The 15,808-nt window shown below is 42.5% G+C and overlaps 1 protein-coding gene across 2 annotated transcripts in view; it reads left to right on the forward strand.

The window, feature by feature from the left end:
* The window catches only part of SLC35A3 (solute carrier family 35 member A3), a 94,640-nt gene that overhangs the window by 64,832 nt on the left and 14,000 nt on the right, over positions 1-15,808 (forward strand). For both annotated transcript variants that reach the window (XM_040360189.1, XM_040360188.1), the window contains exons 3-5: positions 3,117-3,271; positions 9,752-9,874; positions 14,257-14,428. In XM_040360189.1, the coding sequence (XP_040216123.1) occupies positions 3,117-3,271; positions 9,752-9,874; positions 14,257-14,428 (450 nt within the window). The remainder of the gene's footprint in view (positions 1-3,116; positions 3,272-9,751; positions 9,875-14,256; positions 14,429-15,808) is intronic.

Consider the following 15,808-nt stretch of genomic DNA (forward strand, 5'->3'; position numbering starts at 1 on the left):
GAAAATATATTTTACGTTCTGCTATAAAGCACAGCCATTAAAAATTTGAGCCAATATGTATTCTGCTACATATTTTTGGTAAAAAAATCCCAATAAGCGTATATTGATTGGTTTGCGCAAAAGTTATAGCATCTACACACGATGGGATATATACTGGATTTTTTTTTCCATACTAGTAATGGTGGCGATCAGCGACTTGTATTGGGACTGCGGTGGGTATTTTGACACTAACTGACGTTTTGTGGAAACCAGTGACACTATTTCAGTAATAGGTGCTAATAATATGCACTGCCACTATACTAATGACACTGGCTGTGAAGGGGTAAAACGGCTAGGGCAGTCAAAGAGTTAAATGTGTGACTAGCCAGTGTTCGTGTATACTGTGTGGTGCTTTTACTATAGGAAGTGATGAATTCTATTTCCTCTGACAGAACAGAGCTCGACCTTGTTTACATAGGCAGAGCTCTGTTCTGTGCATCTCCAGGCTGATTGGCCTGTGGTGCGCGCCCCTTGCCCAAAAGTACCGAATTATGTACTAGGTAGGTAGGTGATCCAGAGCAGAGCGGCCGCCCTCAATGTATGGGGCCCGGTCCACAAGCGGTGAGGGCACTGGTAAGCATGAGTTGACCTACAATCCGCTCAGGGAAAGTTGGGGAGAGGGTTTCACTATTTGGCTTGGTTCACACCTATGCATTTATGTGGGCACAGATCTAAACAAATTGATGGGGTGGGCAACTACATGGCAAATGAGGTTTAATGTAGAAAAATTAAACATTTTCGGTGGCAAAAATATGAATGCAATCTATACACTGGGGGGAAAACCTCTGGGAGGAATCTAGAATGAAAAAGGACCTGGGGGTCCTAGTAGATGATAGGCTCAGCAATAGCATGCAATGCCAAGCTGCTGCTAACAAAGCAATCAGAATATTGGCATGCATTAAAAAGGGGATTAACTCAAGAGAAAAAACAATAATTATCCCACTCTACAAGACTCTGGTCCGGCCTCACCTGGAGTATGCTGTCCAGTTCTGGGCACCAGTCCTCAGAAAGGATGTACTGGAAATGGAGAGCGTACAAAGAAGGGCAACAAATATAATAAAGGGTCTGGAGGATATTCGTTATGAGGAAAGGTTGCAAGCACTGAACTTATTCCCTCTGGAGAAGAGACACTTGAGAGGGGATATAATTAAAATTTACAAATTCCGTACTGGTGAACACACAATAGGGATAAAACTTTTTTGCGGAAGCAAGTTTAACAAGACACGTGGCCACTCATTAAAATTAGAAGAAAAGAGGTTTAACCTTAAACTACGTAAAGGGTTCTTTACTGTAAGAGCGGCAAGAATGTGGAATTCCCTTCCACAGGTGGTGGTCTCAGCGGGAGGCATTGATGGTTTTAAAAAACTATTAGCTAAGCACCTGAACGACCACAACATACAGGGATCTACAATGTAATACTTACATGTAATCACGCACATAGGTTGGACTTGATGGACTTGTGTCTTTTTTTTTTTAACTCACCTACTATGTAACTATGTAACCCGCACAAGTGTAAACTTAGTCTTGAGAGGAAACGTAGGTATTATAAAAGCACACTCCAAAACAAAGTTTAAATAATGCATAGCCCCTCACTGCATGTAAATAAAATACATATCAAGCCAATAAAACAATACATACTGTATATAATAGTACTAAAACCAGCCCTCAAAAAATCCACTCGCCTGCTCGCATTTTGCAAGTGGATTTTGAGTGCTGGCTGCTTGTGGGCGGGGCACCGCCGGCAGCGTGGGGTTTGTCAGACTCGGAGCAATAGTGGGGAAGGAGAAAGGAGAGGAGAGACTGGTTGATCAGCGCGCAGGGAACAGCTTTCATTTCAATAGCTGTGTTCCCCGCCGCACGCTGTCATATACAGCCCCCTCTCCTGTCCATGCACTTTGATAGACAGATCACCCGTCCCAGGATTGGATGGGTGATCTGTCTATCAAAGTGCCTGGACAAGGGGGAGGGGCTGTATATCTCGGCGTGCGGCTGGGAACACAGCTATTAAAATGAAAGCTGTTCCCTGTGCGCTGATCAACCAGGCGGCATCGTCTCTCCTCTTCTTTCTCCTTCCCTACGGGCCTACACAGGACACAGGGCTGCATTGGGGACACAGGGCTGCATTGGGGGACACAGAGCTGCACTACACCGTGTACGGTGACAGACGTTTTACTGCATTGTAAGACGCCTGTCACCAAAAGGAAACAATTGTTTCCTATGTGTCCCATTCACACTGCAATGCAGCCTATGGCTACGATGAGATGCAGACAAGCTGCATTTTATCATAGCATACCGTGCCGGATCACAGGGCAATGCCTTAAAGGGGTTGTAAAGGTAAAAAAAAAAATCCCTAAATGGCTTCCTTTACCTTAGTGCAGTCCTCCTTCACTTACCTCATTCTTCGATTTTGCTTTTTAATGTCCTTATTTCTTCTGAGAAATCCTCACTTCCTGTTCTTCTGTCTGTAACTCCACACAGTAATGCAAGGCTTTCTCCCTGGTGTGGAGAAAGCCTCTTGAGGGGGCAAGCAGGAATGTCAGGACGCCCACTAACACACAGCTCCTTTCTCTATCTGCAAAGTAGAGAGCGTCCTGACCCTCCTGCTCGTCCCCTCCCCCAAGAGGCTTTCTCCACACCATGGAGAAAGCCTTGCATTACGCGTGTAGTTACAGACAGAAGAACAGGAAGTGAGGATTTATCAGAAGAAATAAGGACATTTAAAAGCAAAATGGAAGGATGAGGTAAGTGAAGGAGGACTGCACTAAGGAAAAGGAAGCTATTTAGGGAAATTTTTACCTTTACAAACCCTTTAATATTTAGGGGAGGACTGGGCAGTGTAGGGATGTCCAAAGGGACACATAAGAAGTGCTTCATAAGGACCACACAGACTGGTGCTCAGTGACCTCTGCACACACCATTCATCAGGCTTATTTTTTATGGTAGAATATAGAAAGGTGAAGATTCATAAAATGACGTAACAATTGGCAACAGACCAAACTGAAAGATTGTAAAAGAACAAGATGAGGAAATCTTTCTGAGTTACTTGTATTATTTTTTCATGTGATTTTGTTTTATAGGTTGTAGCCTACGAGCCTTGAATCGGGTGCTTCATGATGAAATTATCAATAAACCAATGGATACGCTAAAGCTTGCCATACCTTCTGGGATCTACACCCTGCAAAATAACCTCCTGTATGTCGCACTGTCAAATCTTGATGCAGCAACTTATCAGGTAGAGTCATTGTAAAGTCTGTATGTACATACAGTCATGGGGGGGGGGGGGGGAATATGCCCCATAGAAATTGTTACTTTTTCAACATATTTGAGCAGGCAAATATTTTAGTCATTTAGGCAAGGTCTACAGAAAAAGGCGATGTACAGGGCCGATCCTAGGGTCACAGGCGCCTGGGTGCAGAAATATTTCTGGCGCCCCACAAAGGGGGCGTGGTCATCTTACCAACTTCTCCCCTTTACAAATGTTTCTATGGCAATGACTCAAACACAGAGCTGCTCCCCTAAGAAGTCTTTGTTACCCTGGGATCCTCCCATGATCTTTTAACAATAAAGAAAATACTGGAAGAGCGTACACTAATAAGACCTGGAGGGGAACCTCTCTGAAACTGTTAGAAAGTGCCCCAGACATAGTACAGGAGATGGTCAGAGACTGTAGACATTATACAAGAGATGGTCAGAGACTGCAATCATAGTACAGGAGATGGTCAGAGACTGCAGACATATTCCAGGAGACAGTCAGAGACTGCAGTTCCTATTGACATAAGTAGATACATGCTCCACACGAACAAGGAGAGGAGAAGAATTGAGGGAAGCACTCTGGCACTTCAGCGCCCCCACCTCTGTGGCGCCTGTGTGCACTGCACCCAGTGCACCCCGGGTAGGATCGGCCCTGGCGATGTACTTTAACGTTTAGTATTAGTACAAAGGTAGGCATAGTTGGCACTTTTTGACAAGCATTTGTGACAGCTCCAGCAGCTTGTATTGGCCCCCTCAGCTGTAATCTGTGATTGAGAGGGGAAGAAGGTTTCAACAAATGTAGCAGCCCCCAGCTCATTCAATGCAAGTACCATCCCTGGTTCTTTATTTTTAAGCCCCCCTCCCCAAAAAAGTTTAGTCCCTTAAGCTGTGAGCATAAGTATACATTTTTTATTTAAAAAATTGTAAAAAATGAAAGTTACGGCTAAGCATATAATCCCCCCATATATAGTTGTGGCCTCCCCACGTATATAAATGTACGAATGTAAACGCACACGTCGGGGGGGGGAGGGAGGGGAGCGGTTCCTACGCATTGTGATACACATTGCATATTGCAGCGCACGTCGGAGTGCGAGCAATCTTTCTAGCACCAGACCTTCTCTATAAGCTAAACTGATGACCTATAAGAGGCTTTTATAGCGTCGTCTATGGAAAATACAGGGTACTGAAGTTTGCCGCCATTTCACGGGCACAGGCAAATTTTAAAGTTTGACGTTTTGGGTATCTACTTACTCGGTGGGTGCAACCTCATATTTTTTTTGTGTGTACTAGGCCTAAGCATGTTCTAATTATATGCACCTAATCTGTAGCACATGATTGTACTTGAAGTGGTGATAAATGAAGGGGTGTACTTTTTTAGCCATGACAAACCAGGGATTGGGGGGGGGGGGGGTTGCGCCTGTGCTGCAACTTATCAGGTAGAGTCATTGTAAAGTCTGTATGTACATACAGTCATGGGGGGGGGGGATTTTAAGTTTATCTCATCAGACCACATGACATGGTTCCAGTAACCCATGTCCTTAGTCTACCTGTCTTCAGCAAACTGGGCTTTCTTGTGCACCCTCTTTAGAAGAGGCATCCTTCTGGGGGTGTGATTCACGTGTGTGTGTGTGTGTGTGTGTGTGTATCTATATATATATTGTGTGTGTGTGTGTGTGTGTGTGTGTGTGTGTGTGTGTGTGTGTATATATATATATATATATATATATATATATATATACCGTATTGCACGCTCCGGCCTATAGCGCGCACCCCTAAAGTGGACCCGACATTCCTGTAAAAAAAGATTTTTGTACTTACAGTTTTGGTGTCTTGCGCGGCGTCCATCGGCGGCCTCGTCGGGTTCGGGTGTCCTCTTCGTCGGGTCCGGCGTCGTCCTCCCCGCTCGATCCTCGCTTTCCCGCGCCGAATTTGAATACGGCGCCGGCGTATATACCGAGCGCAGTACACTCACGTATAGTCGGCAATGCTCGGCTACTCTCACGCTCACGTCCTGTACGTCCAGGACGTGAGCGCCAGAGGAGCCGTGCCTGCCCGACTATACACGAGTGTACTGCGCTCGGTATATGCCGGCGCAGTATTCAAACTCAGCGCGAGAAAGCGGGGTATCGGCGTATATCGCGCACCCACGATTTTGCCCTGATTTTCAGGGCAAAAAGGTGCGTGGTATACGCCGATAAATACGGTGTGTATGTATATATGTGTGTATATATAATATAATATCAGGGCTCGACGAACACAGAAGGGTCACATTTACAACTAGAATTGGCAACCTGGTGCCTGGGGGGGCACAGCTGGGGGTATCCTGTCTCCGTGCGCACGACCCAAACCCCCCCCAGGCACAGGCGATCTGGTCGGTAATTGAGGCCACAGCTTTGCGGCCTTCTGCAGTCCTATGCTTCCTTCTGGAATCTGGTGCCCTATGCCTGTTTTCACTGCCCGCCCATTTCCTTCCCAAAGTGGAGAAGAGAAGGAAGTGATTAATCTGTGTAAATTTAAGATTGGTTAACTTTTATATTGAAAATAAAGCTTTGTCGGTCGTTAAAAAAAAAAAACCTGGCTCCTAACTTTTTTAGCTGGCTTCCAAGCAAATTTGTCAAGACGCACGCACACACACACACACACACACACACGTGTCACCCTGTAGCAGTAAAACTGCTATAGGCAGGGCGGCCATCAGGAATTATGGGGCCCCTTACACAGCTTCAGGCATGGGCCCCCTGGAGCAGAGAAAACAGGGGGGGGGGGGGGGTGCTGTTGCCTGAAATTAAGAAGCGGGGGGGGGCTGCCGTGAATTGAGAAGCGGGGGGGGCCCTTTACAAAAAGAATAAATAAAAAAAGGGGGGTAGCCTGGGGCCCTTTAATAAAATATATATATATATATATATATATATATATATATATATATATATATATACCGTATACAAATTATTATTTTTTTTTTTATAAAAAGAAATTACAAAAAAGGGGGGTTGCCATCCGGGGGGATTGGGGACCTCTGGCCTCTTTAATAATAATTATATATATATGAAATAAAAACTATATATTTAAAAAATAAAAATGTTATAAAAAAAGTGGGGATGTCATCCGGGGCCCTGGGGACCCCCATACCGCTAAAAAAAAAAAAATGCCCTTTAATAAAAAATAAAATAAAAATATATTAGAAAAAATATATATTTTTTTTATAAAAAAAAGGGGGGGTTGCCATCCGGGGGACCCTGGGGACCTCCAGACCTCTAAAAAAAAAAAAAAAAAAAAAAATGTCCCTTTAATAAAAACTAAAATAAAAATATATTAAAAATGTTTTTTTTTTTATAAAAAATAAATAAAAAAAGGGGGAGTTGCCATCTGGGGACCTCCGGACCCCTTAATTATTTTTTTTTTTTTATAGGGGGTTGCCATCCGGGCCCCTGGGGACCTCCGGGCCCCTTACAGGTGTACTGCCTGTACCCCCCCCCCCCCCCCTGATGGCGGCCCTGGCTATAGGGTAGACCTAAAGCAGTTAAACAAGCATTTATGGAAGGATTTCCTGCTCCAGCTTCCCTAATCTGCATACTTGCTCTAGCTGGATATTGCAGAAGCAATGCAGCCAGAGGACCAGCATAACAGCCAAGCAATAAACGTTTTTAGAAATGGGTCGGCAATCGCAGCCCCCACATTTCTCTCATGGCAGGTGTACTTGAGGCAGTACAGTATTAACACATTGTTTTCACTGCAGAATACTCTAACCTAAGATAATAATAAGAGATTGGGTAACAATGTGAAAAGAACCGATCAATGATGGTTTTATACATAATTGGGGGTGTTTGTGTGGGAGGAGCAAGGGCCAAGGAAATGGTCTAATGGGATTCTGGGTGGGGATCAGTAATTGCCCTCATATGACGCTACTGCTGCTACTCCATTTTTGTATACCATTAGAAATCAATTGTAACGGCCACAAACATTTTACTAAATAAAACTGTATGTGTATGTGTGTGTATATATATATATATATATATATATATATATATATATATATATATATATATATATATTAGGGCTGTTACTGATCAAAATTTTTGTGTTCGATTAATCGATTTTTTTTTAATCGATTAATTGACTAATTTCGATTAATTATAACGCACATACAGATCCAACTACTTTTAGCTGATCTCCTTTCAGGCCGATTCCCAGTGCAGCTACCAACCACTGGAAAAATAGATAGCAGGATTCAAAAAACACACAAAGGCAGCGCTCAATGGGAATAGCATTAAAACTTTTATAGTCTTCAAGTAGGTAACAAAATAAATATTGCAGTGGAGATAAAATCGATGTAGCTACATAAACTGTAAAAATGGTGCGGGTAATACCAAACGGTAGCAAAAGCAGTCATAAAAACATGTAGCTAAGTATGATACTGGTATAAAATGTGTACAACAATACCACTGCTGAATCCAGATGAGGAGAAGTTAACATCAGTCCGTCGGCATGTAGATGTCCCGTGAAGGGAACTATCACAACTCCCAGTGGATGGCTGTAGAATCCCAGGTTGATAGAGGGAAGTGTAACAGCCCTTGCGTGTGGCAGATAGTAAGGCCCCGCCGACATGCAGATATGAAGACACCGCAAAGGAGCCCTTCAGATGGACACGGCACGACAAGCCCCACCGGAACTCCCTGAAGGCCCGGAAGCCGGTGGAGAGGTGAGTACCAATCAAAATAATTTTGGTCGATCAAAAAAATTAAAGATTAATCGATGAATTAATAGTTAATTTCCACAGCCCTAATATATATATATATATATATATATATATATATATATATATATATATATATATTGTTAATTACTGGGAATAAACTATACAGGGAGTGCAGAATTATTAGGCAAATGAGTATTTTGACCACATCATTCTCTTTATGCATGTTGTCTTACTCCAAGCTGTATAGGCTCGAAAGCCTACTACCAATTAGGCATATTAGGTGATGTGCATCTCTGTAATGAGAAGGGGTGTGGTCTAATGACATCAACACCCTATATCAGGTGTGCATAATTATTAGGCAACTTCCTTTCCTTTGGCAAAATGGGTCAAAAGAAGGACTTGACAGGTTCAGAAAAGTCAAAAATAGTGAGATATCTTGCAGAGGGATGCAGCACTCTTAAAATTGCAAAGCTTCTGAAGCGTGATCATCGAACAATCAAGCGTTTCATTCAAAATCGTCAACAGGGTCGCAAGAAGCGTGTGGAAAAACCAAGGCGCAAAATAACTGCCCATGAACTGAGAAAAGTCAAGCGTGCAGCTGCCAAGATGCCACTTGCCACCAGTTTGGCCATATTTCAGAGCTGCAACATGACTGGAGTGCCCAAAAGCACAAGGTGTGCAATACTCAGAGACATGGCCAAGGTAAGAAAGGCTGAAAGACGACCACCACTGAACAAGACACACAAGCTGAAACGTCAAGACTGGGCCAAGAAATATCTCAAGACTGATTTTTCTAAGGTTTTATGGACTGATGAAATGAGAGTGAGTCTTGATGGGCCCGTGGCTGGATTGGTAAAGGGCAGAGAGCTCCAGTCCGATTTAGACGCCAGCAAGGTGGAGGTGGAGTACTGGTTTGGGCTGGTATCATCAAAGATGAGCTTGTGGGGCCTTTTCGGGTTGAGGATGGAGTCAAGCTCAACTCCCAGTCCTACTGCCAGTTTCTGGAAGACACCTTCTTCGAGCAGTGGTACAGGAAGAAGTCTGCATCCTTCAAGAAAAACATGATTTTCATGCAGGACAATGCTCCATCACACGCGTCCAAGTACTCCACAGCGTGGCTGGCAAGGAAGGGTATAAAAGAAGAAAAACTAATGACATGGCCTCCTTGTTCACCTGATCTGAACCCCATTGAGAACCTGTGGTCCATCATCAAATGTGAGATTTACAAGGAGGGAAAACAGTACACCTCTCTGAACAGTGTCTGGGAGGCTGTGGTTGCTGCTGCGTGCAATGTTGATGGTGAACAGATCAAAACACTGACAGAATCCATGGATGGCAGGCTTTTGAGTGTCCTTGCAAAGAAAGGTGGCTATATTGGTCACTGATTTGTTTTTGTTTTGTTTTTGAATGTCAGAAATGTATATTTGTGAATGTTGAGATGTTATATTGGTTTCACTGGTAAAAATAAATAATTGAAATGGGTATATATTTGTTTTTTGTTAAGTTGCCTAATAATTATGCACAGTAATAGTCACCTGCACACACAGATATCCCCCTAAAATAGCTAAAACTAAAAACAAACTAAAAACTACTTCCAAAAATATTCAGCTTTGATATTAATGAGTTTTTTGGGTTCATTGAGAACATGGTTGTTGTTCAATAATAAAATTAATCCTCAAAAATACAACTTGCCTAATAACTCTGCACTCCCTGTATTTTGCATTTATTTCTGATATTGATATTTGTTTCTCTGTTCTCCTCCAGGTGACCTATCAGCTTAAAATCCTTACTACTGCTCTCTTCTCAGTGTCTATGCTTCAGAAAAAGCTGACTAAATATCAGTGGCTTTCCTTGTTAATCCTAATGGCAGGAGTAACCCTAGTCCAGGTAAATGCATAATATGTTTCATCTGTTAATCTATGCTTTAGTCAACAAGGGAAGTCTCCTGCTGATTTGGTTGTCTTGCAGCTTCCTTTGTCAAGAGCCTGTCTTTAAGATGTATTTCCACTTCCAATTTGAGAAACCCACATTTATCTTTGTGTTCCCACACACACAATATACCTAAAAGTAACATTTCTTGCCTTGTTTCTTTGGAGCAGAATTACACATAACACTGTAGGCCTGCAAACTATGTTGAACATGTTCAGATGGGCAATGTAGGAGTTCACTTCCCCTCATTAACACACAATGCAGGTGTTAATCCCCTTGTTAAGACAGCATTGGTATCTAATTTACCACCGATAATAAGATCTTGCAGCATTGTACAGGTAGGGTTAATTATAGTTAACATTAACTCCACAGCCCCCTCCTTACATTATGTATAAGGAAACTTAGGTAGTTTTAAGCAAGTAAAAAAGTTTTAGTAAATCAAGTGTCTTTTCTGTTTGCTGCCTCGTTCCTCTGCTATCAGTATGAGTCACTTCTGACAAGTTTTCCTGACACCAAGAAGAAAAAAGGTGACGGGAGGGACCTCTAGCTGACTGACATTATCCCTGATTATCTGTGCAGCCCCAACAGGGCAAATCAGTGCTGCCCATCAGTAGTGCCATATATCAGTGCCACTGCATCAGTATCCATCAATGCAGCATATCCATGTAGCCTCATCAGCACACATCAATGAATGAGAAAAAGTACCTTCAGTATTTGCAAAATGTTATAACAGAAACTAAGAAAAAAAATATATATATTTTTTTCCAATATTTTCAGTCTTCTTTTGTTAAAGCGGGGGTTCACCCTATTAATAATAAAAAAAACATTTTTTTTCCTCTAGCATAAAATGAGGCATAGTAGCGCGAGCTACAGTATGCCTGTCTTTATTTTTTTATCCCCGTACTCACTGTGTAATCGTAGAGACAAGATTCCGACTCCCCTCGGGGAATGGGCGTTCCTATGGAGAGGGAAGGTGATTGACGGCCGTCTCTGGCACGTCACGCTTCTCCGAAATAGGACTTGGCGCTTCACGGCGCCTGCGCATAGTCTGTGCGCAGGCGCCGTATAGCGCCGTGAAGAGCCGAGACCTGTTCCGGCTGTCTTCGGGGAGCGTGACGTGCCAGAGCCGGCCGTCAATCACCTTCCCTCTCCATAGGAACGCCCATTCCCCGCGGGGAGTCGAAATCTTGTCTCTACGATTACACAGTGAGTACGGGGATAAAGACAGGCATACTGTAGCTCGCGCTACTATGCCGAATTTTATGCTAAAATGTTGTCATGGAGGGTGAACCACCGCTTTAAGCAAAAAATCAAAAACCCAGTGCTGATTAGCCACTTCAGCCCTTGAAGGATTTACCCACATAATGACCAGGCCGTTTGTTCCCCCCCCCCCACAAATAGAGCTTTCTTTTGGTGGTATTTGATCACTAACTTTGGTATCATTTGATTTCTAACTGTGGGGGGAGTGGACTGACTGGGAGTATAGAGAGATTGCTATTCCTGTACACTAGGAGTAGACAATCTCTCTCTACCGCCCTTACAGCACACGGATCTGTTTGTTTACATTGACAGATCCTAGAGCTGCACGATTCTGGCTAAAATGAGAATCAGGATTTTTTTGCTTGGAAGATAGATCACGATTCTCTCACGATTCTTGCGGCGTAACATCATCTTTCACATTAAAACAAAAAAATTGGGCTAACTTTACTGTTTCATTTATTTTTTTATTTATTTTTTATTCATTGTATTTTTTCCCCAAAAAATTGCATTTGAAAGACCGCTGGGCAGATACAGTGTGACATAAAATATTGCAGCAATTATTCCCTAGGGTCTCTGCTAAAATATATATAATGTTTGGGGGTTCCAAGTAATTTTCTAGCAAAAAATATTGATTTTAACTTAAAGGGGTTGTAAAGGTTAAATTTTTTTCCCCCTAAATAGCTTCCTTTACCTTAGCGCAGTCCGCCTTCACTTACCTAATCCTTCAATTTTGCTTTTAAATGTCCTTATTTCTTCTGATAAATCCTCACTTCCTGTTCTTCTGTCTGTAACTCCACACAGTAATGCAAGGCTTTCTCCCTGGTGTGGAGTGTCCTGCTCGCCCCCTCCCCTTTAAGAAACGTGTGTCAGAAAAAGATTTGAACTTTAAGTGGTTAAACTTCCTGCATTTACACACAGAAGTTTTCTCTAAGAAGGAAGTTAGTTACAATGTTTCATGTTGTTACAAACTTGGCAGACTGCCCGATTTTTATTTTTTTTATTTTTACACACACAGAAGTTTATCCCTTTTGATCTAAGAAGGAAGCATTAGTTACAATGTTTCCTGTTTAAAAACGTGGCAGATTTTTTATTTTGACAGCTGAGTGAGCAGATAAGTCTCTCCACTTGTTATATGAAAGAATCAGCAAACTCTGCATTGGAGATCATCAGGGGGGTTAAATCGAGATCACGATTTTTTACAGATTAATTGTGCAGCTCTAACAGATCCCCCATTTTGGCTCTTTTTATGGAGTGATTGCGGGTGGCTGGCGGACATTGCGGCGTGCCAACTGTATCTATTGCACAATAGAGCCAACGTGCCGCAGTATGACGGCAGCTAGTTGGCAAGTGGTTAAAAACCATCCAAAAAAAGCTCCATCTGTGTGAAAAAAAATGTCACATGGGTACAGTGTTGCATGACCGCGCAATTGTCATTCAAAGTGCCTCACTGCTGAAAGATGAAAATTGGCCTGGGCAGGAAGGTGGTGAAAGTGCCTAGTAGGCAAGTGGTTAAACAAATTAGTGTCATCATCCACATACAGAAATTGTTTTAGCATTACTTTAAATGTTTTAATTGTGTGCATGGTACCAGAAGAAGAACTTTTTATTGCCTAATCCCCTACTTGTGCATGCTCCCTCCAGGCTGAAAGACCAGCATTGTCCCCCTCTTCTCTCCTATGCTCCACTTGTTGCTTGCCCTCTGTATTGGACATGATGACACCAAGGGACATTCTACAAGCAAGAGCATAGAGGAGACAAGGAGAGCGCTGGCTGCCAGAAGAGTGAGGATCCGGTAATTAAAATATAGGTGAAGCACCACAAGGGAGGATTTTTAGATTCCCCAGAGATGGGCTTTGTGGGCCAGATTCACGTACAATAGCGCCGGTGTAACGTAAGCCGTTTACGTTACACCGCCGCAAGTTTTCAGTTTTAGTGCCCGATCCACAAAGCACTTACCTGGAAACTTGCGGCGGTGTATCGTAAAGACGTCCGGCGCAAGGCGGGCCAATTCAAATGGGCGTGTGCCATTTAAATTAGGCGCGCTCCCGCGCCGGACCTACTGCGCATGCTCCGTTTCGCAATTCCCATCGTGCTTTGCACGCAGTGACGTAATTTTTTCGAACGGCGACGCGCGTAGCGTAATTCCGTATTCCCGGACGGCTTACGCAAACGACGTTCATTTTTTAATTTTGACGCGGGAACGACGGCCATACTTTATACAGCAATACGATTGCTGTGTAAAGTTAGGGCACCTAAAACGACGACTAACTTTGCGACGGGAAACTAGACTAGCGGCGATGTAGCGAACGCGAAAATCCATCGTGGTTCGCCGTAACTCCTAATTTGCATACCCGACGCTGGTTTACGACGCAAACTCCCTCCAGCGGCGGCCGCGGTACTGCATCCTAAGATCCGACAGTGTAAAACAATTACACCTGCCGGATCCTATGGATATCTATGCGTAACTGATTCTATGAATCAGTCGCATAGATAGAAACAGAGATACGACGGCGTATCAGGAGATACGCCGTCGTATCTCTTTTGTGAATCTGGCCCTAAGTTTTCAGGGATGCTTGATTTGGCCAACCGCTCCTCTTTGATTTCTGCTATCACTGCACATCATTTTTTAACCACTTCATCCCCTAAAAGGTTTTACCCCCTTAATGACCAGACCATTATTTGCGATACAACACTGCGTTACTTTAACTGACAATTGCACGGTCGTGCGACAATGTACCCAAATAAAATTAATGTCTATTTTTTTTTTTCAAACCCCAATAAATGGAGATTTCTTTTGGTGGTATTTTGTAATTTCTTCATCAGTTTAGGTCAATATGTATTTTTCTACCTATTTTTTGTAAAAAAAATAATAATCCCAATAAGCGTATATTGATTGGTTTGCACAAAATTTATAGCGTCTACAAAATAGGGGATAGATTTTTGTATTTTTATTTATTTTACTAGTAATGGCAGCGATCAGCTTTTTTTTTTTTTTGCTGTATGTATGATAAATCAAAATAATTTATTTTAGAAATAATCTTATTTTATGTATATCTTTTCTGTGATTTTTACTTTTTTAGTGGCCATCGGATACTCTTAGTTCTCCTTCAAAAGAAGTATCTGTGGGTTCGCGGTTTGTTGGGCTTATGGCTGTCCTCACTGCTTGCTTTTCAAGCGGGTTTGCTGGTGTCTACTTCGAAAAGATCCTTAAGGAGACTAAGCAGTCAGTATGGATTAGGAATATACAGCTTGGTAAGTTCCCAGCAATTGTAATGTTAAATGTGCACACCTACCTACACATACCAACCTTTCAGCCATAGTAGCAGAGCTGTTGCAAGTGATAGTTCTGATCAGACAATATTTATTCTATATTGCTTAACCCTTTTTGCATGCATTAAAAAAATAAATAAAAATTAGGTCTGAAGATTAAAACCCTAAGGGTCCTTTCACACGTGCGGACCGTTTTTTAGATCAGTTTTTTATCATCAGTTGATCCGTTTTTCATCAGTTGTCATCCGTTTTTCATCCGTTTTTTCATCCGTTTTTTTTTTTTTTGTTAGAACTTTATTTTTATTACATATTTTAATGAAAAACGGATGTTAGCGGATCGGATGTTAAACGGATCGTCCGCTAACATCCGTTTTTCGTCCGTTCCGTTTTTTTGACGGAAGAAAAATAGGGTTTTCTTCCGCTCAAAAAACTGAGCTTAACGGAGACGGATGTTAACGGACGTTAGCGGATGCTCATCCGCTAACGTACGCTATCCCATTGGAAAGCATTGCAGTCCGTAAACGGACGTATGAAAAAATGGACGAACGGTCCGCACGTGTGAAAGGATCCTAAAACATATATTTTCTGAAAGCCGACATCCTGTAGAATAAAATAGTGGTAGTTCCAATTTTTTTTTGCACAATTTTAATGCAATGGTAATTCCAAGGATGAGGGCGCACCAAGTAAATGGATACACATCATGTCAAGCTTTAAAATTGTGCATGCCCATGAAATGGCAACTCATTTCCATAGTCGGTGCTTTAAAGTTTTATGAGGGACGCTTTAGTTTGGTGAGAGATGATTCACACTTTTCAGTCTTCGTGCTTTTCAGTCCGTTACAGCGTGACGAATGTGCTTTCTCCATTACAAACGCTAATTTTGCCAGAACGAGTGCTCCCGTCTCATACTTGATTCTGAGCATGCACATTTTTTTCAACTCGGAAAGGCATACACACGTTTTTCGCAACGAGAAAAAGACTGATGTGAAACACGACGAGAAAAAAGAGCTGGTTTCAATTTTTTTTGCGGCCAGTTTTTTCGTTGAGAAAACAGCTAGGGAGCATACATACGATCATGTGTTCAAGGCATTAGCATTTGAGGAGGGAAAGAGCAGAGAGCTGCTGCTCTCATGCATAGTGCTGAATCAAGATCGGTCTCATTTAAAGGGGTTGTAAAGGAATTTTTTTTTTCCCTAAATCGCTTCCTTTACCTTAGTGCAGTCCTCCTTCACTTACCTCATCCTTCCATTTTGCTTTTAAATGTCCTTATTTCTTCTGAGAAATGCTCACTTCCTGTTCTTCTGTCTAACTACACACCGTATTGCGAGGCTTTCTTCCTGGTGTGGAGAAAGCCTCTTGAGGG

The sequence above is a fragment of the Rana temporaria genome, chromosome 7 (genome assembly GCF_905171775.1).
Source record: "Rana temporaria chromosome 7, aRanTem1.1, whole genome shotgun sequence".
NCBI lineage: Eukaryota > Metazoa > Chordata > Amphibia > Anura > Ranidae > Rana > Rana temporaria.